This window comes from Trematomus bernacchii, unplaced genomic scaffold (genome assembly GCF_902827165.1).
Source record: "Trematomus bernacchii unplaced genomic scaffold, fTreBer1.1, whole genome shotgun sequence".
NCBI lineage: Eukaryota > Metazoa > Chordata > Actinopteri > Perciformes > Nototheniidae > Trematomus > Trematomus bernacchii.
The window spans coordinates 1366-23813 of record NW_022987341.1 but is presented as its reverse complement, the minus strand read 5'-3'; the positions used below and the strand labels follow the sequence as shown (position 1 = coordinate 23813).

The window sequence follows — 22448 nt, the reverse complement described above, 5'->3', positions numbered from 1 at the left end:
TGAGTCATTCAGTCATTCAGTCATTGAGTCATTGAGTCATTGAGTCATTCAGTCATTGAGTCATTCATTCATTGAGTTACTCAGTCATTGAGTATATACTCCAAGGAGAGGCGGGGCTCATGGTGGGAGGCGGGGCTTATGGCGGTAAGCGGGCTTATGGTCCTGGATGATCACGTGATCTTGGTTGAGAGTGGAGCCGTTCTCCACGGAGCATGGGGGACGGATGGTGCTGGATCCAGCTCCTGTTAGCTCTGCAGGTTAGCATTAGCTGCTAACACTTCTTCCTGTTAGCTCTGCAGGTTAGCATTAGCTGCTAACACTTCTTCCTGTTAGCTCTGCAGGTTAGCATTAGCTGCTAGCACTTCTTCCTGTTAGCTCTGCAGGTTAGCATTAGCTGCTAACACTTCTTCCTGTTAGCTCTGCAGGTTAGCATTAGCTGCTAACACTTCTTCCTGTTAGCTCTGCAGGTTAGCATTAGCTGCTAACACTTCTTCCTGTTAGCTCTGCAGGTTAGCATTAGCCGCTAGCCCTCAGTTTATTTCTGTAAACCGTTGTAAACATTTCTACAGGTAAAAAATGTTTTTGGTCCCAGAATGACGTTAAACTACTTTAATATAAATACATTTACACGCTTTGTTTACAGCACTTTATAACGTCAACACTGGAGATGCTGACATCCAAAGGCATTTTGGGTAATGTAGTGTGGTGTCTCACAATGTAAACCCCGCCCCCTCCAGCACATGTGGGCGGGGCTCCAGCTGTGATACTTCCTGTTTCTGACAGCAGGAACCAATGAAAGTCTCTGGATGTTAACTGGGCTCCGCCCCGCACTCGCTCTCCTCCGGGATATCCTGCAGGTCTGGAACAAAACAAAAGACCACCATATTAATACTTATGATATATATATTTATATATATATATTAATACTTATGATATATATATTTATAATAATATATATATATGGATAACATGTTGGTGGGGAGCTGACCTCTCGGGCTGTCGGAGCGAGGAGAGATTTTCTCCCCGTTTGTTTCCTGGACGCCGTCTAATTGGTCGACGGGCTCCTGGGTGGCCAATGGTGCGAGGGGGCGGGGCTCCAACTCCCTGCTTCCACGCCTCCTGCTCACCTGCTGCCACACACACACACACACACACGAGCTTAGCATATTTTACATCTTATGTTATTGACTTCAGTCAGACCCCCCCACAGATATTCATTGTTGACCCACCCCCCCTCGTCATGATATTAGGCTTGTTTGAGATGAGCGAGACCGACGCAGACCTGCGCAATTGCGATCAACGTCTTGCTCGTGCGTTGCATGATGGTCATTTTGTCCGACTTGCTCTGGAGGCTCGCCTACATGAGACGTTGAAATCTCGCGGGACAAAGACGCCCGCAGACTTGAGAGCGAGGCGAGGCGAGGCGGCGCAGTTTCTCTCCCCGGGCTGCGGAAGAGAAATGCTTGATGGGAAACGACTCGCTGGTATCTGGAGCTGAGCGCTCATTGGTGGGTTTTACCCCGTGCTGGAGATGAAGCTCTCCATTGGCTCGCTGGTATCTGGAGCTGAGTGCTCATTGGTGGGTTTTACCCCGTGCTGGAGATGAAGCTCTCCATTGGCTCGCTGGTATCTGGAGCTGAGCGCTCATTGGTGGGTTTTACCCCGTGCTGGAGATGAAGCTCTCCATTGGCTCGCTGGTATCTGGAGCTGAGTGCTCATTGGTGGGTTTTACCCCGTGCTGGAGATGAAGCTCTCCATTGGCTCGCTGGTATCTGGAGCTGAGCGCTCATTGGTGGGTTTTACCCCGTGCTGGAGATGAAGCTCTCCATTGGCTCGCTGGTATCTGGAGCTGAGCGCTCATTGGTGGGTTTCACCCCGTGCTGGAGATGAAGCTCTCCATTGGCTCGCTGGTATCTGGAGCTGAGCGCTCATTGGTGGGTTTTACCCCGTGCTGGAGATGAAGCTCTCCATTGGCTCGCTGGTATCTGGAGCTGAGCGCTCATTGGTGGGTTTTACCCCGTGCTGGAGATGAAGCTCTCCATTGGCTCGCTGGTATCTGGAGCTGAGCGCTCATTGGTGGGTTTTACCCCGTGCTGGAGATGAAGCTCTCCATTGGCTCGCTGGTATCTGGAGCTGAGCGCTCATTGGTGGGTTTTACCCCGTGCTGGAGATGAAGCTCTCCATTGGCTCGCTGGTATCTGGAGTTGAGCGCTCATTGGTGGGTTTTACCCCGTGCTGGAGATGAAGCTCTCTATTGGCTCGGCTAAAGTGTGTTGTTTTGTGTCAGTTTTACGTCGCCACTTCCATTCACATTTTTCATCATTGTTCCACAATGTTTATCATCATGACATTAATATCTATATATTTGTATACTATACTTGCACTGCTTACCGTTGTCAGACTTTATATATCTTAGCATATTCATACAACACACTGTTCATACTAGGCTAGGCTACTGTGTATATAGTGTATTCATACCCCTCACTGTTTATTCATCATTCAATTCATTCTATATTTTATTCTGTAGATTGTGTACATTACTTTTCTCTTTACTGCACTCCTGGTTAGAAGCTAAACTGCATTTCGTTGTCTCAGTACCTGTAATCTGTGCAATATCAATAAAGTTGAATCTAATCTTGAGCAGGAACAAATGTATTCACTTAGTACATATCTGACATTAACGATTAAACACATTTGTGCATTCTTTATAAATGCAAACTGGTCAAGACCACTGACGGAAGTAGTTTTGAAAAGTAACAAGTGGTTCTGTAGGATTCAACCCCCCTTGTATTGATTTGTTTTAAAATGAACAGACACTTAATTTTGTAGTGATATAATAATTGTGGGATTTCTATTGCATCCACTTAATCTGCAACGAAGAACGCCAGCGCAATTTCCGCCAGCGCAAACCGAGTCAAGCCGACTACTAGCTGTCCGACTTCAGACGAGCTTTTTGAGACCGCCCCCGGCTGCAATCGGCTATTCTCGTCTACTTTCGAGGCGAGCCGCAGCTCATCTCAAACAAGCCTACTGGTTTTCACATTTGAATACTTTGTGGACTCACCTGTTCCCCCTTCATGACATCACTGATGTCTCCGTTGCTCCGTCTCCTAGAGCCTGCCCCATCCCTGATTGGCTCCTCCCCCTTCAGGCGCAGACGTGTCACTTCCTCCTGCAGCAGCTCCACCTGTCGCCGCAGAAGTCCCGCCTCCCCCCCCTCCCCTGAGAGAGAGCGGGTGAGGGCGGGGCCTGTGGGCAGGGAGGGGGCAAGGCCTGTGGTGAGTGACAGCTCCAGGATCGAGTCTTGACGAATCACAGCAGCCTGAGGGGAGGAGCGGTCACTTAACAACAATATTTATAATAATAACTAGAGAATGCAATTCCTGAAGAAATTGCTAGTGGGAATGCTTTATGCTGAAAATCTGACGCTAAACTGCTATGCTGAAAAGTAATGTGTAAGAAGAAAGTGAAGAATTTAGATTGAAATGATACATGAACACTGGGGGCTTGAATGTGTGATGAGTGAAGAAAAGAAAGTAAAAAAGCTTGGAAAAGCAGCAGAATATTTGAACTGCAAACTTTTGAACTAACTTGATGGTGAATGATCTGTCGCCGTGCCAACGGCATTTGATGACATCCCATAATACGTTTAGATGTGTGGATGGCTGCATCGTTACCAAACCTGTGAAGTTTTGGGCTGTTTGGAGCATTTTCACTGAAGTTATGAGAAAACCGTGTTTCATGGCGAGCCTTGTGTTACCATGGCAACGGCATTTGAAGAAACCCCATAATTGACGTAGAGCTGTTGAGGGCTGGACCGGTGATATACAAGCGAAGTTTGGAGGACGATCGGACCGTGTCCATTGGACTTACAGCGACATCATGCTTCATGGCGAGTGGTCTGTCGCCATGGCAACGGCATTTGATGACACCCCATAATACGGTTAGATGCGTTGATGGCTGCATCGTTACCAAACCTGTGACATTTTGGGCTGTTTGGAGCATTTTCACTGAAGTTATGAGAAAACCGTGTTTCATGGCGAGCATTGTGTTGCCATGGCAACGGCATTTGAAGAAATCTCAAAACTGTCTCGTAGATGTCTTCACGGCTGGACTGTTAGCACACATGTGAATTTTGAGCACTTTTTGAACATTTTCATAGGAGTTAAAGGGACATCGTGTTTTATGGCGAGGGATGCGTTTCCATGGAAACGGCATATGGTGAGATTTCAGATTTGGCGTAGAGCTGTTGAGGCATGGACCGGTGATATACAAGTGAAGATTGGGGGACGATTGGACCGTGTCCATTGGACTTACAGCGACATCGTGTTTCATGGCGAGTGGTCTGTCGCCATGACAACGGGATTTGATGACACCCCATACTACGCTTAGATGCGTTGATGGCTGCATCGTTACCAAACCTGTGAAGTTTTGGGCCGTTTGGAACATTGTGTGTGAGAGAGAGAGAGTGTGTGTGTCTGTGTGTGGCAGAGAGAGAGAGAGAGAGAGAGAGAGAGAGAGAGAGTGTGTGTGTTTGTGAGAGAGAGAGAGAGAGAGAGAGAGAGAGAGAGAGAGAGAGTGTGTGTGTGAGAGAGAGAGAGAGAGTGTGTGTTTGTGAGAGAGAGAGAGAGAGAGAGAGAGAGAGAGAGAGAGAGAGAGGGAGAGAGGATGAAATGAACAGTTAGAACTGACTGCTGTCAGTTGGAGTGATGACATCATCGTGTTCCATTACACAGGTGTTTATAGTTGAGCTAACGAGGTGTGTAGAGATCAAATGTTTGCATTGTTCTGAATGAGAGATAAACCTCTTACATGTGAACGTTTTGTGGAAGAACGATAACAGATATCTGTGAAATTTCAAAACGTGAAGCATGTCAAGTAAGTTGAGTATCTGAAGTGTAATTTTTGTGTATAATAATAATAATAATATTAATAATGTGGCCTTTTTGGCAGTTTAACTAAAGGTATGCGTCTGCTGCTGTGAGGAAATATCAGCCTGAAATTACAATGGGTTTTAATGGAGATGTTGAACGTTTTTGTCACTTCATGCCCTCAAGAGGCATTTTGTTTAATTATTTTGCTTAATTATTTGTCATTTTTCAAGCTACGAGATGTTTTCCTACGTTTGTCATGAAAAATGATGTCTCAGGAATGTAGGGTTTGGGAATTATGGCAGTTTTAAAAAAAAATATGAAGGCAAATTTCAAGATTTCTTACCCTCTAGCTGTGACATCACGCACTCTGCCTTAACGAGCTGCGCAATGTTAAAGTTAAAATGTTAAAAATGTGATGTATTATGGGATGTATCTCTGGAATTATGGAAGTTATGAATGATAAAAGTAATAGCCTGCGATTCCCGACCGAGCTGAACGTTTTGATGTTTGAACGGAGTTTCTGCGATGTTGAATGTGGGAGAAGACGGACAAAATAAGTCGGCGGAATAATAAACGTTTTGTCCGTAGCATATCATATAGTGGGAATGCTGTATCAGCATTCCCACTATATGATATTGTAGTTTCTCACCTGCAGTGCGTGGAGTTGCGTGCTCAGGCTGACCAGGCGCTGACGGACTTCCTGTGGAGAGAACAGCTGTTAGTTCAACTTCATCTTATAACGTTTCAGCACTCGACTCAAGGTCACATGACATTCTCCTCTCTGCTGACTCTGGTTCCCTCTCCATCTTCACCATCTTCATCATCTTCATCATCTTCATCCTTCTTGACCAACCACTGCCTTTGACACCATTAACCACTCCATCCTCACCTCCTTGAGTCCTTAACACCATTAACCACTCCATCCTCACCTCCTTGAGTCCTTAACACCATTAACCACTCCATCCTCACCTCCTTGAGTCCTTAACACCATTCACCACTCCATCCTCACCTCCTTGAGTCCTTAACACCATTCACCACTCCATCCTCACCTCCTTGAGTCCTTAACACCATTCACCACTCCATCCTCACCTCCTTGAGTCCTTAACACCATTAACCACTCCATCCTCACCTCCTTGAGTCCTTAACACCATTCACCACTCCATCCTCACCTCCTTGAGTCCTTAACACCATTCACCACTCCATCCTCACCTCCTTGAGTCCTTAACACCATTCACCACTCCATCCTCACCTCCTTGAGTCCTTAACACCATTCACCACTCCATCCTCACCTCCTTGAGTCCTTAACACCATTCACCACTCCATCCTCACCTCCTTGAGTCCTTAACACCATTCACCACTCCATCCTCACCTCCTTGAGTCCTTAACACCATTAACCACTCCATCCTCACCTCCTTGAGTCCTTAACACCATTAACCACTCCATCCTCACCTCCTTGAGTCCTTAACACCATTCACCACTCCATCCTCACCTCCTTGAGTCCTTAACACCATTCACCACTCCATCCTCACCTCCTTGAGTCCTTAACACCATTCACCACTCCATCCTCACCTCCTTGAGTCCTTAACACCATTCACCACTCCATCCTCACCTCCTTCAGTCCTTAACACCATTAACCACTCCATCCTCACCTCCTTGAGTCCTTAACACCATTAACCACTCCATCCTCACCTCCTTGAGTCCTTAACACCATTCACCACTCCATCCTCACCTCCTTGAGTCCTTAACACCATTAACCACTCCATCCTCACCTCCTTGAGTCCTTAACACCATTAACCACTCCATCCTCACCTCCTTCAGTCCTTAACACCATTAACCACTCCATCCTCACCTCCTTGAGTCCTTAACACCATTAACCACTCCATCCTCACCTCCTTGAGTCCTTAACACCATTAACCACTCCATCCTCACCTCCTTGAGTCCTTAACACCATTAACCACTCCATCCTCACCTCCTTCAGTCCTTAACACCATTAACCACTCCATCCTCACCTCCTTGAGTCCTTAACACCATTAACCACTCCATCCCCACCTCCTTGAGTCCTTAACACCATTAACCACTCCATCCTCACCTCCTTGAGTCCTTAACACCATTCACCACTCCATCCTCACCTCCTTGAGTCCTTAACACCATTCACCACTCCATCCTCACCTCCTTGAGTCCTTAACACCATTAACCACTCCATCCTCACCTCCTTGAGTCCTTAACACCATTAACCACTCCATCCTCACCTCCTTGAGTCCTTAACACCATTCACCACTCCATCCTCACCTCCTTGAGTCCTTAACACCATTCACCACTCCATCCTCACCTCCTTGAGTCCTTAACACCATTCACCACTCCATCCTCACCTCCTTGAGTCCTTAACACCATTCACCACTCCATCCTCACCTCCTTCAGTCCTTAACACCATTAACCACTCCATCCTCACCTCCTTCAGTCCTTAACACGATTAACCACTCCATCCTCACCTCCTTCAGTCCTTAACACCATTAACCACTCCATCCTCACCTCCTTGAGTCCTTAACACCATTAACCACTCCATCCTCACCTCCTTCAGTCCTTAACACCATTAACCACTCCATCCTCACCTCCTTGAGTCCTTAACACCATTAACCACTCCATCCTCACCTCCTTGAGTCCTTAACACCATTCACCACTCCATCCTCACCTCCTTGAGTCCTTAACACCATTCACCACTCCATCCTCACCTCCTTGAGTCCTTAACACCATTAACCACTCCATCCTCACCTCCTTGAGTCCTTAACACCATTCACCACTCCATCCTCACCTCCTTGAGTCCTTAACACCATTAACCACTCCATCCTCACCTCCTTCAGTCCTTAACACCATTCACCACTCCATCCTCACCTCCTTGAGTCCTTAACACCATTAACCACTCCATCCTCACCTCATTGAGTCCTTAACACCATTAACCACTCCATCCTCACCTCCTTGAGTCCTTAACACCATTCACCACTCCATCCTCACCTCCTTGAGTCCTTAACACCATTAACCACTCCATCCTCACCTCCTTGAGTCCTTAACACCATTAACCACTCCATCCTCACCTCCTTTCAGACTGATCTGGGACCAGCTCCTAGTTCTGCTGCTATAGACTGAAGACTCTCCTCTTATAGTGAGGGTTCAGACTGATCTGGGACCAGCTCCTAGTTCTGCTGCTATAGACTGAAGACTCTCCTCTTATAGTGAGGGTTCAGACTGATCTGGGACCAGCTCCTAGTTCTGCTGCTATAGACTGAAGACTCTCCTCTTATAGTGAGGGTTCAGACTGATCTGGGACCAGCTCCTAGTTCTGCTGCTATAGACTGAAGACTCTCCTCTTATAGTGAGGGTTCAGACTGATCTGGGACCAGCTCCTAGTTCTGCTGCTATAGACTGAAGACTCTCCTCTTATAGTGAGGGTTCAGACTGATCTGGGACCAGCTCCTAGTTCTGCTGCTATAGACTGAAGACTCTCCTCTTATAGTGAGGGTTCAGACTGATCTGGGACCAGCTCCTAGTTCTGCTGCTATAGACTGAAGACTCTCCTCTTATAGTGAGGGTTCAGACTGACCTGGGACCAGCTCCTAGTTCTGCTGCTATAGACTGACGACTCTCCTCTTATAGTGAGGGTTCAGACTGATCTGGGACCAGCTCCTAGTTCTGCTGCTATAGACTGAAGACTCTCCTCTTATAGTGAGGGTTCAGACTGATCTGGGACCAGCTCCTAGTTCTGCTGCTATAGACTGAAGACTCTCCTCTTATAGTGAGGGTTCAGACTGATCTGGGACCAGCTCCTAGTTCTGCTGCTATAGACTGAAGACTCTCCTCTTATAGTGAGGGTTCAGACTGACCTGGGACCAGCTCCTAGTTCTGCTGCTATAGACTGAAGACTCTCCTCTTATAGTGAGGGTTCAGACTGATCTGGGACCAGCTCCTAGTTCTGCTGCTATAGACTGAAGACTCTCCTCTTATAGTGAGGGTTCAGACTGATCTGGGACCAGCTCCTAGTTCTGCTGCTATAGACTGAAGACTCTCCTCTTATAGTGAGGGTTCAGACTGATCTGGGACCAGCTCCTAGTTCTGCTGCTATAGACTGAAGACTCTCCTCTTATAGTGAGGGTTCAGACTGATCTGGGACCAGCTCCTAGTTCTGCTGCTATAGACTGAAGACTCTCCTCTTATAGTGAGGGTTCAGACTGACCTGGGACCAGCTCCTAGTTCTGCTGCTATAGACTGAAGACTCTCCTCTTATAGTGAGGGTTCAGACTGATCTGGGACCAGCTCCTAGTTCTGCTGCTATAGACTGAAGACTCTCCTCTTATAGTGAGGGTTCAGACTGATCTGGGACCAGCTCCTAGTTCTGCTGCTATAGACTGAAGACTCTCCTCTTATAGTGAGGGTTCAGACTGATCTGGGACCAGCTCCTAGTTCTGCTGCTATAGACTGAAGACTCTCCTCTTATAGTGAGGGTTCAGACTGATCTGGGACCAGCTCCTAGTTCTGCTGCTATAGACTGAAGACTCTCCTCTTATAGTGAGGGTTCAGACTGACCTGGGACCAGCTCCTAGTTCTGCTGCTATAGACTGAAGACTCTCCTCTTATAGTGAGGGTTCAGACTGATCTGGGACCAGCTCCTAGTTCTGCTGCTATAGACTGAAGACTCTCCTCTTATAGTGAGGGTTCAGACTGATCTGGGACCAGCTCCTAGTTCTGCTGCTATAGACTGAAGACTCTCCTCTTATAGTGAGGGTTCAGACTGATCTGGGACCAGCTCCTAGTTCTGCTGCTATAGACTGAAGACTCTCCTCTTATAGTGAGGGTTCAGACTGATCTGGGACCAGCTCCTAGTTCTGCTGCTATAGACTGAAGACTCTCCTCTTATAGTGAGGGTTCAGACTGACCTGGGACCAGCTCCTAGTTCTGCTGCTATAGACTGAAGACTCTCCTCTTATAGTGAGGGTTCAGACTGATCTGGGACCAGCTCCTAGTTCTGCTGCTATAGACTGAAGACTCTCCTCTTATAGTGAGGGTTCAGACTGATCTGGGACCAGCTCCTAGTTCTGCTGCTATAGACTGAAGACTCTCCTCTTATAGTGAGGGTTCAGACTGATCTGGGACCAGCTCCTAGTTCTGCTGCTATAGACTGAAGACTCTCCTCTTATAGTGAGGGTTCAGACTGATCTGGGACCAGCTCCTAGTTCTGCTGCTATAGACTGAAGACTCTCCTCTTATAGTGAGGGTTCAGACTGACCTGGGACCAGCTCCTAGTTCTGCTGCTATAGACTGAAGACTCTCCTCTTATAGTGAGGGTTCAGACTGATCTGGGACCAGCTCCTAGTTCTGCTGCTATAGACTGAAGACTCTCCTCTTATAGTGAGGGTTCAGACTGACCTGGGACCAGCTCCTAGTTCTGCTGCTATAGACTGAAGACTCTCCTCTTATAGTGAGGGTTCAGACTGATCTGGGACCAGCTCCTAGTTCTGCTGCTATAGACTGAAGACTCTCCTCTTATACCCCATTCACACCAACGGTGTTTCGGGGCCGGTTCGGTGCTGGTGCTTGAAAAGCACCGGGTTTCCCTGTTCACACCGCAGCGGAGCCGCCTCTAAGCTCCGGAATCCGGTTCGTTTCGAGCACCAAAAAGTTGTCCGTCTAGAAGCAAGAACCGCATACGTCACGCTTACGTCGGAGGGGGGCGAGATTAACCTGAGCTAACAGTTAAGGCGAGTACGGCAAATAAAAGTTGTAACAAGCAGTAGTGCTGAGCAAAGTGACTAGAACGCAACCACACACTTGTTAAAAAAAACACACTTTATAAAGTCAGGCAACACTAACCAGGCTTCGTGTGATTCTGTTTATTTGTACCTTACTTTGACCATCCGTTCGCTGTTATTGATCATTGTGGAGAGCAGGCAGACGTTTTGTTTGTTATTATAGCAGCTATCGGATGGAATCAATACATGGGCTGCACAGGTTGTCATGTCCGACTATCACAAGTAGAATCATAATGAAAAATACGCCGGTAAAAAGTGCCTGTAGAACACGGCTTAGCAAGTAGTCAGTTTAGCTTCGGTTGCTATGCTAACATCACCCATGTTATACCAGAGAAACTTTCATAACAGCGTTGTGATGCCAAACAGCGTCAATTCAGACTGACACACATTCACTTAAGGGGAACTGGGGATATGTATCAGCTGCTTGTGTGACAGTCAGACAGTGAATAGAGCCGTGTGAGCTAACCCGGAGCTAACGGGAGAATACACTCCAGTGGAAGAGCAGCCAGCACTGCAGCGGTCGCTAAATGAAACACATTAATAAACAATGAACCACGGCACTCTGGAGAAAAGTATAAGGTTGGAGAAGTCCTTATTTAATTTAATCTGGCTTCGTATGATTAAAAGCAACGCAGTCCCCGGCCCGTTGTTGTTGTGAGGTGAGCTCCGTTGGGGAGAAACTCAGCGACGTAAACTGTGACGTCATGACGCAGCAGCGGCAGCACCAGTCGGGCTCTGAGCGGTGTGAAAAGAGCCGGAGCTAAACCGAAGAACCGGTTCTGAACCTGAAAAGCTCTAGAGGAGCTAGAACCGGAGTTGCGTTGGTGTGAAAGGGGTATTATAGTGAGGGTTCAGACTGATCTGGGACCAGCTCCTAGTTCTGCTGCTATAGACTGAAGACTCTCCTCTTATAGTGAGGGTTCAGACTGATCTGGGACCAGCTCCTAGTTCTGCTGCTATAGACTGAAGACTCTCCTCTTATAGTGAGGGTTCAGACTGATCTGGGACCAGCTCCTAGTTCTGCTGCTATAGACTGAAGACTCTCCTCTTATAGTGAGGGTTCAGACTGATCTGGGACCAGCTCCTAGTTCTGCTGCTATAGACTGAAGACTCTCCTCTTATAGTGAGGGTTCAGACTGATCTGGGACCAGCTCCTAGTTCTGCTGCTATAGACTGAAGACTCTCCTCTTATAGTGAGGGTTCAGACTGATCTGGGACCAGCTCCTAGTTCTGCTGCTATAGACTGAAGACTCTCCTCTTATAGTGAGGGTTCAGACTGACCTGGGACCAGCTCCTAGTTCTGCTGCTATAGACTGAAGACTCTCCTCTTATAGTGAGGGTTCAGACTGACCTGGGACCAGCTCCTAGTTCTGCTGCTATAGACTGAAGACTCTCCTCTTATAGTGAGGGTTCAGACTGATCTGGGACCAGCTCCTAGTTCTGCTGCTATAGACTGAAGACTCTCCTCTTATAGTGAGGGTTCAGACTGATCTGGGACCAGCTCCTAGTTCTGCTGCTATAGACTGAAGACTCTCCTCTTATAGTGAGGGTTCAGACTGACCTGGGACCAGCTCCTAGTTCTGCTGCTATAGACTGAAGACTCTCCTCTTATAGTGAGGGTTCAGACTGATCTGGGACCAGCTCCTAGTTCTGCTGCTATAGACTGAAGACTCTCCTCTTATAGTGAGGGTTCAGACTGATCTGGGACCAGCTCCTAGTTCTGCTGCTATAGACTGAAGACTCTCCTCTTATAGTGAGGGTTCAGACTGATCTGGGACCAGCTCCTAGTTCTGCTGCTATAGACTGAAGACTCTCCTCTTATAGTGAGGGTTCAGACTGATCTGGGACCAGCTCCTAGTTCTGCTGCTATAGACTGAAGACTCTCCTCTTATAGTGAGGGTTCAGACTGACCTGGGACCAGCTCCTAGTTCTGCTGCTATAGACTGAAGACTCTCCTCTTATAGTGAGGGTTCAGACTGATCTGGGACCAGCTCCTAGTTCTGCTGCTATAGACTGAAGACTCTCCTCTTATAGTGAGGGTTCAGACTGATCTGGGACCAGCTCCTAGTTCTGCTGCTATAGACTGAAGACTCTCCTCTTATAGTGAGGGTTCAGACTGATCTGGGACCAGCTCCTAGTTCTGCTGCTATAGACTGAAGACTCTCCTCTTATAGTGAGGGTTCAGACTGATCTGGGACCAGCTCCTAGTTCTGCTGCTATAGACTGAAGACTCTCCTCTTATAGTGAGGGTTCAGACTGACCTGGGACCAGCTCCTAGTTCTGCTGCTATAGACTGAAGACTCTCCTCTTATAGTGAGGGTTCAGACTGATCTGGGACCAGCTCCTAGTTCTGCTGCTATAGACTGAAGACTCTCCTCTTATAGTGAGGGTTCAGACTGATCTGGGACCAGCTCCTAGTTCTGCTGCTATAGACTGAAGACTCTCCTCTTATAGTGAGGGTTCAGACTGATCTGGGACCAGCTCCTAGTTCTGCTGCTATAGACTGAAGACTCTCCTCTTATAGTGAGGGTTCAGACTGATCTGGGACCAGCTCCTAGTTCTGCTGCTATAGACTGAAGACTCTCCTCTTATAGTGAGGGTTCAGACTGACCTGGGACCAGCTCCTAGTTCTGCTGCTATAGACTGAAGACTCTCCTCTTATAGTGAGGGTTCAGACTGATCTGGGACCAGCTCCTAGTTCTGCTGCTATAGACTGAAGACTCTCCTCTTATAGTGAGGGTTCAGACTGATCTGGGACCAGCTCCTAGTTCTGCTGCTATAGACTGAAGACTCTCCTCTTATAGTGAGGGTTCAGACTGATCTGGGACCAGCTCCTAGTTCTGCTGCTATAGACTGAAGACTCTCCTCTTATAGTGAGGGTTCAGACTGACCTGGGACCAGCTCCTAGTTCTGCTGCTATAGACTGAAGACTCTCCTCTTATAGTGAGGGTTCAGACTGACCTGGGACCAGCTCCTAGTTCTGCTGCTATAGACTGAAGACTCTCCTCTTATAGTGAGGGTTCAGACTGATCTGGGACCAGCTCCTAGTTCTGCTGCTATAGACTGAAGACTCTCCTCTTATAGTGAGGGTTCAGACTGACCTGGGACCAGCTCCTAGTTCTGCTGCTATAGACTGAAGACTCTCCTCTTATAGTGAGGGTTCAGACTGATCTGGGACCAGCTCCTAGTTCTGCTGCTATAGACTGAAGACTCTCCTCTTATACCCCATTCACACCAACGGTGTTTCGGGGCCGGTTCGGTGCTGGTGCTTGAAAAGCACCGGGTTTCCCTGTTCACACCGCAGCGGAGCCGCCTCTAAGCTCCGGAATCCGGTTCGTTTCGAGCACCAAAAAGTTGTCCGTCTAGAAGCAAGAACCGCATACGTCACGCTTACGTCGGAGGGGGGCGAGATTAACCTGAGCTAACAGTTAAGGCGAGTACGGCAAATAAAAGTTGTAACAAGCAGTAGTGCTGAGCAAAGTGACTAGAACGCAACCACACACTTGTTAAAAAAAACACACTTTATAAAGTCAGGCAACACTAACCAGGCTTCGTGTGATTCTGTTTATTTGTACCTTACTTTGACCATCCGTTCGCTGTTATTGATCATTGTGGAGAGCAGGCAGACGTTTTGTTTGTTATTATAGCAGCTATCGGATGGAATCAATACATGGGCTGCACAGGTTGTCATGTCCGACTATCACAAGTAGAATCATAATGAAAAATACGCCGGTAAAAAGTGCCTGTAGAAAACTGCTTAGCAAGTAGTCAGTTTAGCTTCGGTTGCTATGCTAACATCACCCATGTTATACCAGAGAAACTTTCATAACAGCGTTGTGATGCCAAACAGCGTCAATTCAGACTGACACACATTCACTTAAGGGGAACTGGGGATATGTATCAGCTGCTTGTGTGACAGTCAGACAGTGAATAGAGCCGTGTGAGCTAACCCGGAGCTAACGGGAGAATACACTCCAGTGGAAGAGCAGCCAGCACTGCAGCGGTCGCTAAATGAAACACATTAATAAACAATGAACCACGGCACTCTGGAGAAAAGTATAAGGTTGGAGAAGTCCTTATTTAATTTAATCTGGCTTCGTATGATTAAAAGCAACGCAGTCCCCGGCCCGTTGTTGTTGTGAGGTGAGCTCCGTTGGGGAGAAACTCAGCGACGTAAACTGTGACGTCATGACGCAGCAGCGGCAGCACCAGTCGGGCTCTGAGCGGTGTGAAAAGAGCCGGAGCTAAACCGAAGAACCGGTTCTGAACCTGAAAAGCTCTAGAGGAGCTAGAACCGGAGTTGCGTTGGTGTGAAAGGGGTATTATAGTGAGGGTTCAGACTGATCTGGGACCAGCTCCTAGTTCTGCTGCTATAGACTGAAGACTCTCCTCTTATAGTGAGGGTTCAGACTGATCTGGGACCAGCTCCTAGTTCTGCTGCTATAGACTGAAGACTCTCCTCTTATAGTGAGGGTTCAGACTGATCTGGGACCAGCTCCTAGTTCTGCTGCTATAGACTGAAGACTCTCCTCTTATAGTGAGGGTTCAGACTGATCTGGGACCAGCTCCTAGTTCTGCTGCTATAGACTGAAGACTCTCCTCTTATAGTGAGGGTTCAGACTGATCTGGGACCAGCTCCTAGTTCTGCTGCTATAGACTGAAGACTCTCCTCTTATAGTGAGGGTTCAGACTGATCTGGGACCAGCTCCTAGTTCTGCTGCTATAGACTGAAGACTCTCCTCTTATAGTGAGGGTTCAGACTGATCTGGGACCAGCTCCTAGTTCTGCTGCTATAGACTGAAGACTCTCCTCTTATAGTGAGGGTTCAGACTGACCTGGGACCAGCTCCTAGTTCTGCTGCTATAGACTGAAGACTCTCCTCTTATAGTGAGGGTTCAGACTGATCTGGGACCAGCTCCTAGTTCTGCTGCTATAGACTGAAGACTCTCCTCTTATAGTGAGGGTTCAGACTGATCTGGGACCAGCTCCTAGTTCTGCTGCTATAGACAGTGATGCAAACACAGGTATGGTGAAAAAAGAGAGAACTATTGGAAGCAGGAAAGAAACAGCGCTGTAATGCTTCAATGAACTGGCTATTCTTTATCATGTACTCAGATCAATAGGAGACAGAGATGTTAAGTTATAAATCAAGGGTTTTTATTATTATTTACACCAGGGGTGGGGAACCTTTTTCCTTTACATTTTTACAACATCCTCCGAGGGCCGTACAAATTATTGAACTCAACCTCTGCTTAAAAAAAATCAAATCAAATCCCATTCATTTGCCTTTCTTTCATGCTGTGCAAAGAAAAAGCAACCTCTAAATCCAGATATCTCACCATGACTCGCACATGCATGCACGTGCACGGTGTGGCATGCATGCACGTGCACGGTGTGGCATGCATGCACGTGCACGGTGTGGCATGCATGCACGTGCACGGTGTGGCATGACCACCAAAACAGAAAGATATGGACACAAGATGTGTGCAAATGTATTTAGTTTCCTATCCATGTGGACCTGATTTAAGTGGTGGGGGACCTAACCTCCTCTAAGAGGGACCTCACCTCCTCTAGGGGGGACCTAACCTCCTCTAGGAGGGACCTCACCTCCTCTAGGGGGGACCTCACCTCCTCTAGGGGGGGACCTAACCTCCTCTAGGGGGGACCTAACCTCCTCTAGGGGGGGAACTAACCTCCTCTAGGGGGGACCTAACCTCCTCTAGGGGGGGACCTAACCTCCTCTAGGGGGGACCTAACCTCCTCTAGGGGGGGACCTAACCTCCTCTAGGGGGGGACCTAACCTCCTCTAGGGGGGGAACTAACCTCCTCTAGGGGGGACCTAACCTCCTCTAGGGGGGGACCTAACCTCCTCTAGGGGGGGAACTAACCTCCTCTAGGGGGGGACCTAACCTCCTCTAGGGGGGGAACTAACCTCCTCTAGGGGGGTCCTCACCTCCTCTAGGGGGGTCCTAACCTCCTCTAGGGGGGACCTAACCTCCTCTAGGGGGGGTCCGGGGGTATGCTCCCCCGGGAAGATTTATTTTTTAAATATTGAAGTTAAAAGCATCAATCTGGTGCACTTTGAGAGCAAAAAGAAGAGATCTATGGAAACATCTCTCAACACCAGATGAAACAGAACTGGAAGCAGATTTTTCTTTTTGGATATTTTACAAATCACTCCTCTTTCAAACTCTATTCTTGTTATTTTTAACAACTTTTTTGTTTCTGTCATATAGTATTTTATACCTGTTTTTCATTTAGTCTCTAATGTCTCATTAATAACTATAATGATCATATCAAGGTGTGCCTTAACCTCACTGAGCTGAGGTTATTTGAGCCTCTCAGGAGAGAGCTCTCTTCCACCTGGTTGTAGAAAAGCTGTTTAAATTCGATAGCATAGCTAGCTAACCAGATGCTAATAACAACAGATCTCCACTGTGCTTACAACTAAAGACACAGCCACGCAGACACTGCGGCATGCGTACGGCTCCTTATGGGTACTGGCATATTTGAAGAGCTGGAGCGGCGTTCCGGTGCTCTCCGTCAGCACTCTAGTCTACACTCCTTTCAGACGAGACATATACCACGTGAAGACACGTTACGCTCGTGTTGTGTTCAAGGAACCTGTCCTTGGCCAGGAAAAACAGGCACTCGCTTGTTTAATTATTTTGCAGTCTAGATTTCTTCTTCTTTTTTGAAGTGAGAAGTTGTCCGTCCGATGGACGGACGGACTCCCCCCACCCCCAAAACGAAAACTCTTCGGTTCTCCACGAATTACACAAGTCACTCAAATCAGCGTTAAAAAAGCGGGAGGAGCCGAAAAGCGACTAATTTGCATCACTGTATAGACTGAAGACTCTCCTCTTATAGTGAGTTCTGGTTCAGGCTGACCTGGGACCAGCTGCTAGTTATGCTGGTTCAGGCTGACCTGGGACCAGCTGCTAGTTATGCTGGTTCAGGCTGACCTGGGACCAGCTGCTAGTTATGCTGGTTCAGTAAAGACTCCCTGTTGATAAAGGGTTGTTGTAATGGTTGTTATTATTATGGTTACCTGGTTGAGGGATCGTTCCTGCAGCTGGTTACCGTTTCTGTCCTGAAACAGAAAACATGTTTAGCCCTAACATGGCCATTCTCAGATTAAAATGGAAAATAAGAACATTATAAATATATATCATTTACCTTCGAAGAGATATTTGAATCAAAAGAACCGTTCAGAGATCCAGAGTCACCGTCTGAGAGACAGACAGGCAGAGAGACAGAGAGACAGGCAGTGATGTTAATAATAAATCAGATCTCTTATTAAGTGAACAGACAGGTTATCGTGTTTCAGACTCACTGCTGAGCTCCTGGCTGCCATTGGTCACATTCTTCTGGAGACTCGAATCCAGCAGCAGCTCACTGAGCCTGTCCACTGAAACATAACACAGATCTGAGGTCAGTCTGAAACATAACACAGATCTGAGGTCAGTCTGAAACATAACACAGATCTGAGGTCAGTCTGAAACATAACAGTACTGAGGTCAGTCTGAAACATAACAGTACTGAGGTCAGTCTGAAACATAACACAGATCTGAGGTCAGTCTGAAACATAACACAGTGCTGAGGTCAGTCTGAAACATAACACAGATCTGAGGTCAGTCTGAAACATAACACAGATCTGAGGTCAGTCTGAAACATAACACAGATCTGAGGTCAGTCTGAAACATAACAGTACTGAGGTCAGTCTGAAACATAACAGTACTGAGGTCAGTCTGAAACATAACACAGATCTGAGGTCAGTCTGAAACATAACACAGTGCTGAGGTCAGTCTGAAAGATAACAGTACTGAGGTCAGTCTGAAACATAACACAGTGCTGAGGTCAGTCTGAAACATAACACAGATCTGAGGTCAGTCTGAAACATAACACAGATCTGAGGTCAGTCTGAAACATAACACAGATCTGAGGTCAGTCTGAAGCAGGTTACTCTGTAACAGTACTGAGGTCAGTCTGAAGCAGGTTACTCTGTAACAGTACTGAGGTCAGTCTGAAGCAGGTTACTCTGTAACAGATCTGAGGTCAGTCTGAAGAAGGTTACTCTGTAACAGTACTGAGGTCAGTCTGAAGCAGGTTACTCTGTAACAGTACTGAGGTCAGTCTGAAGCAGGTTACTCTGTAACAGTACTGAGGTCAGTCTGAAGCAGGTTACTCTGTAACAGTACTGAGGTCAGTCTGAAGCAGGTTACTCTGTAACAGATCTGAGGTCAGTATGAAGCAGGTTACTCTGTAACAGATCTGAGGTCAGTATGAAGCAGGTTACTCTGTAACAGTACTGAGGTCAGTCTGAAGCAGGTTACTCTGTAACAGATCTGAGGTCAGTCTGAAACAGGTTACTCTGTAACAGTACTGAGGTCAGTCTGAAGCAGGTTACTCTGTAACAGATCTGAGGTCAGTCTGAAGCAGGTTACTCTGTAACAGTACTGAGGTCAGTCTGAAACAGGTTACTCTGTAACAGATCTGAGGTCAGTCTGAAGCAGGTTACTCTGTAACAGATCTGAGGTCAGTCTGAAGCAGGTTACTCTGTAACAGATCTGAGGTCAGTCTGAAGCAGGTTACTCTGTAACAGTACTGAGGTCAGTCTGAAGCAGGTTACTCTGTAACAGTACTGAGGTCAGTCTGAAGCAGGTTACTCTGTAACAGATCTGAGGTCAGTCTGAAGCAGGTTACTCTGTAACAGATCTGAGGTCAGTATGAAGCAGGTTACTCTGTAACAGTACTGAGGTCAGTCTGAAGCAGGTTACTCTGTAACAGTACTGAGGTCAGTCTGAAGCAGGTTACTCTGTAACAGATCTGAGGTCAGTCTGAAGCAGGTTACTCTGTAACAGTACTGAGGTCAGTCTGAAGCAGGTTACTCTGTAACAGATCTGAGGTCAGTCTGAAGCAGGTTACTCTGTAACAGGGTTAGGGTTAGAGGAGGTGCCTCACCTTCAGCGATGGAGGTGAGGAGGAGCTGCTCCGCCTGAGGAGCAGCAGAGGAGTTTGCTCTGAACAGGTTCCTGCAGGAGGAAGAGGAGGAGGAGCTGATCTCCTCCTCTTCCTCTCCTCCTCCTCTTCCTGTGGCCTCCACCAGGTCAGAGAACAGAGTCACTCGCTCCTGCAGGAGCTCCAGCACCTCCCGGTCCTTCTGCTGGATGTCCGCTGGGGGAGGAGACATGTTAGAGAGGATGAGGAGGATGAGGAGGAAGAGGAGGAGGAAAAGGAGGAGGAAGAGGATGAGGAGGAAGAGGAGGAGGAAAAGGAGGAGGAGGAGGAGGAGGAGGAGGAGGAGGAGGAGGAGGAGGAGGAGGAGGAGGAGGAGGAAGAAGAGAAGGAGGACCATTACCTCTGAGTCTGCGCAGTAAAGCTTTGTCTTCAGTCTCGATGAGAGGAAACTCATCTCTGGATGGACAGCTGAGGACGAAACACAAGTCAACTACTGCAGTACTACTGGTACTACCTCAGAGTACTAATGGTACTACCTCAGTACTACTGGTACTACCTCAGAGTACTAATGGTACTACCTCAGTACTAATGGTACTACCTCAGTACTAATGGTACTACCTCAGTACTAATGGTACTACCTCAGTACTACTGGTACTACCTCAGAGTACTAATGGTACTACCTCAGTACTACTGGTACTACCTCAGAGTACTAATGGTACTACCTCAGTACTAATGGTACTACCGCAGTACTAATGGTACTACCTCAGTACTAATGGTACTACCTCAGTACTACTGGTACTACCTCAGAGTACTAATGGTACTACCTCAGTACTACTGGTACTACCTCAGAGTACTAATGGTACTACCTCAGTACTAATGGTACTACCTCAGTACTAATGGTACTACCGCAGTACTAATGGTACTACCTCAGTACTAATGCTACTACCTCAGTACTAATGGTACTACCTCAGTACTAATGGTACTACCTCAGTACTAATGCTACTACCTCAGTACTAATGGTACTACCTCAGAGTACTACTGGTACTACCTCAGAGTACTAATGGTACTACCTCAGTACTAATGGTACTACCTCAGAGTACTACTGGTACTACCTCAGTACTACTGGTACTACCTCAGAGTACTACTGGTACTACCTCAGTACTACTGGTACTACCTCAGAGTACTAATGGTACTACCTCAGTACTAATGGTACTACCTCAGTACTAATGGTACTACCGCAGTACTAATGGTACTACCTCAGTACTAATGCTACTACCTCAGTACTAATGGTACTACCTCAGTACTAATGGTACTACCTCAGTACTAATGCTACTACCTCAGTACTAATGGTACTACCTCAGAGTACTACTGGTACTACCTCAGAGTACTAATGGTACTACCTCAGTACTAATGGTACTACCTCAGAGTACTACTGGTACTACCTCAGTACTACTGGTACTACCTCAGAGTACTACTGGTACTACCTCAGTACTACTGGTACTACCTCAGAGTACTACTGGTACTACCTCAGAGTACTACTGGTACTACCTCATACTACCTCAGTACTACTGGTACTACCTCAGAGTACTAATGGTACTACCTCAGTACTAATGGTACTACCTCAGTACTAATGGTACTACCGCAGTACTAATGGTACTACCTCAGTACTAATGCTACTACCTCAGTACTAATGGTACTACCTCAGAGTACTACTGGTACTACCTCAGAGTACTAATGGTACTACCTCAGTACTACTGGTACTACCTCAGAGTACTAATGGTACTACCTCAGTACTAATGGTACTACCTCAGTACTAATGGTACTACCTCAGTACTAATGGTACTACCTCAGTACTAATGCTACTACCTCAGAGTACTACTGGTACTACCTCAGAGTACTACTGGTACTACCTCAGAGTACTAATGGTACTACCTCAGTACTACTGGTACTACCTCAGTACTAATGGTACTACCGCAGTACTAATGGTACTACCTCAGAGTACTAATGGTACTACCTCAGTACTAATGGTACTACCTCAGTACTAATGGTACTACCTCAGTACTAATGCTACTACCTCAGAGTACTAATGCTACTACCTCAGTACTAATGCTACTACCGCAGTACTAATGGTACTACCTCAGAGTACTAATGGTACTACCTCAGTACTAATGGTACTACCTTGGTACTACCTCAGTACTAATGGTACTACCTCAGAGTACTAATGCTACTACCTCAGTACTAATGCTACTACAGCAGTACTAATGGTACTACCTCAGAGTACTAATGGTACTACCTCAGTACTAATGGTACTACCTCAGAGTACTAATGGTACTACTTCAGTACTAATGGTACTACCTCAGAGTACTAATGGTACTACCTCAGTACTAATGGTACTACCTCAGTACTAATGGTACTACCTCAGAGTACTAATGGTACTACCTCAGTACTAATGCTACTACCGCAGTACTAATGGTACTACCTCAGTACTAATGGTACTACCTCAGTACTAATGCTACTACCGCAGTACTAATGGTACTACCTCAGTACTAATGCTACTACCTCAGTACTAATGCTACTACCTCAGTACTAATGGTACTACCTCAGTACTAATGCTACTACCTCAGAGTACTAATGGTACTACCTCAGTACTAATGCTACTACCTCAGAGTACTAATGGTACTACCTCAGTACTAATGGTACTACCTCAGAGTACTAATGGTACTACCTCAGTACTAATGCTACTACCGCAGTACTAATGGTACTACCTCAGTACTAATGGTACTACCTCAGTACTAATGCTACTACCGCAGTACTA

General features: G+C 46.9%; 1 protein-coding gene across 3 annotated transcripts; it reads right to left on the bottom strand.

Moving 5' to 3' along the window:
• Positions 1-573: 573 nt before the first annotated feature.
• Positions 574-20101, bottom strand: LOC117480632 (rho guanine nucleotide exchange factor 2-like; the record flags this gene model as incomplete). Of its 3 annotated transcripts, none has more annotated exon segments than XM_034128014.1 (9): positions 574-859; positions 989-1133; positions 3065-3322; positions 5524-5574; positions 17724-17765; positions 17852-17904; positions 18009-18083; positions 19637-19849; positions 20034-20101. In XM_034128014.1, coding segments are annotated over 9 exon segments (955 nt in total), but the record flags the coding sequence as incomplete, so codon positions are not given.
• Positions 20102-22448: the final 2347 nt, after the last annotated feature.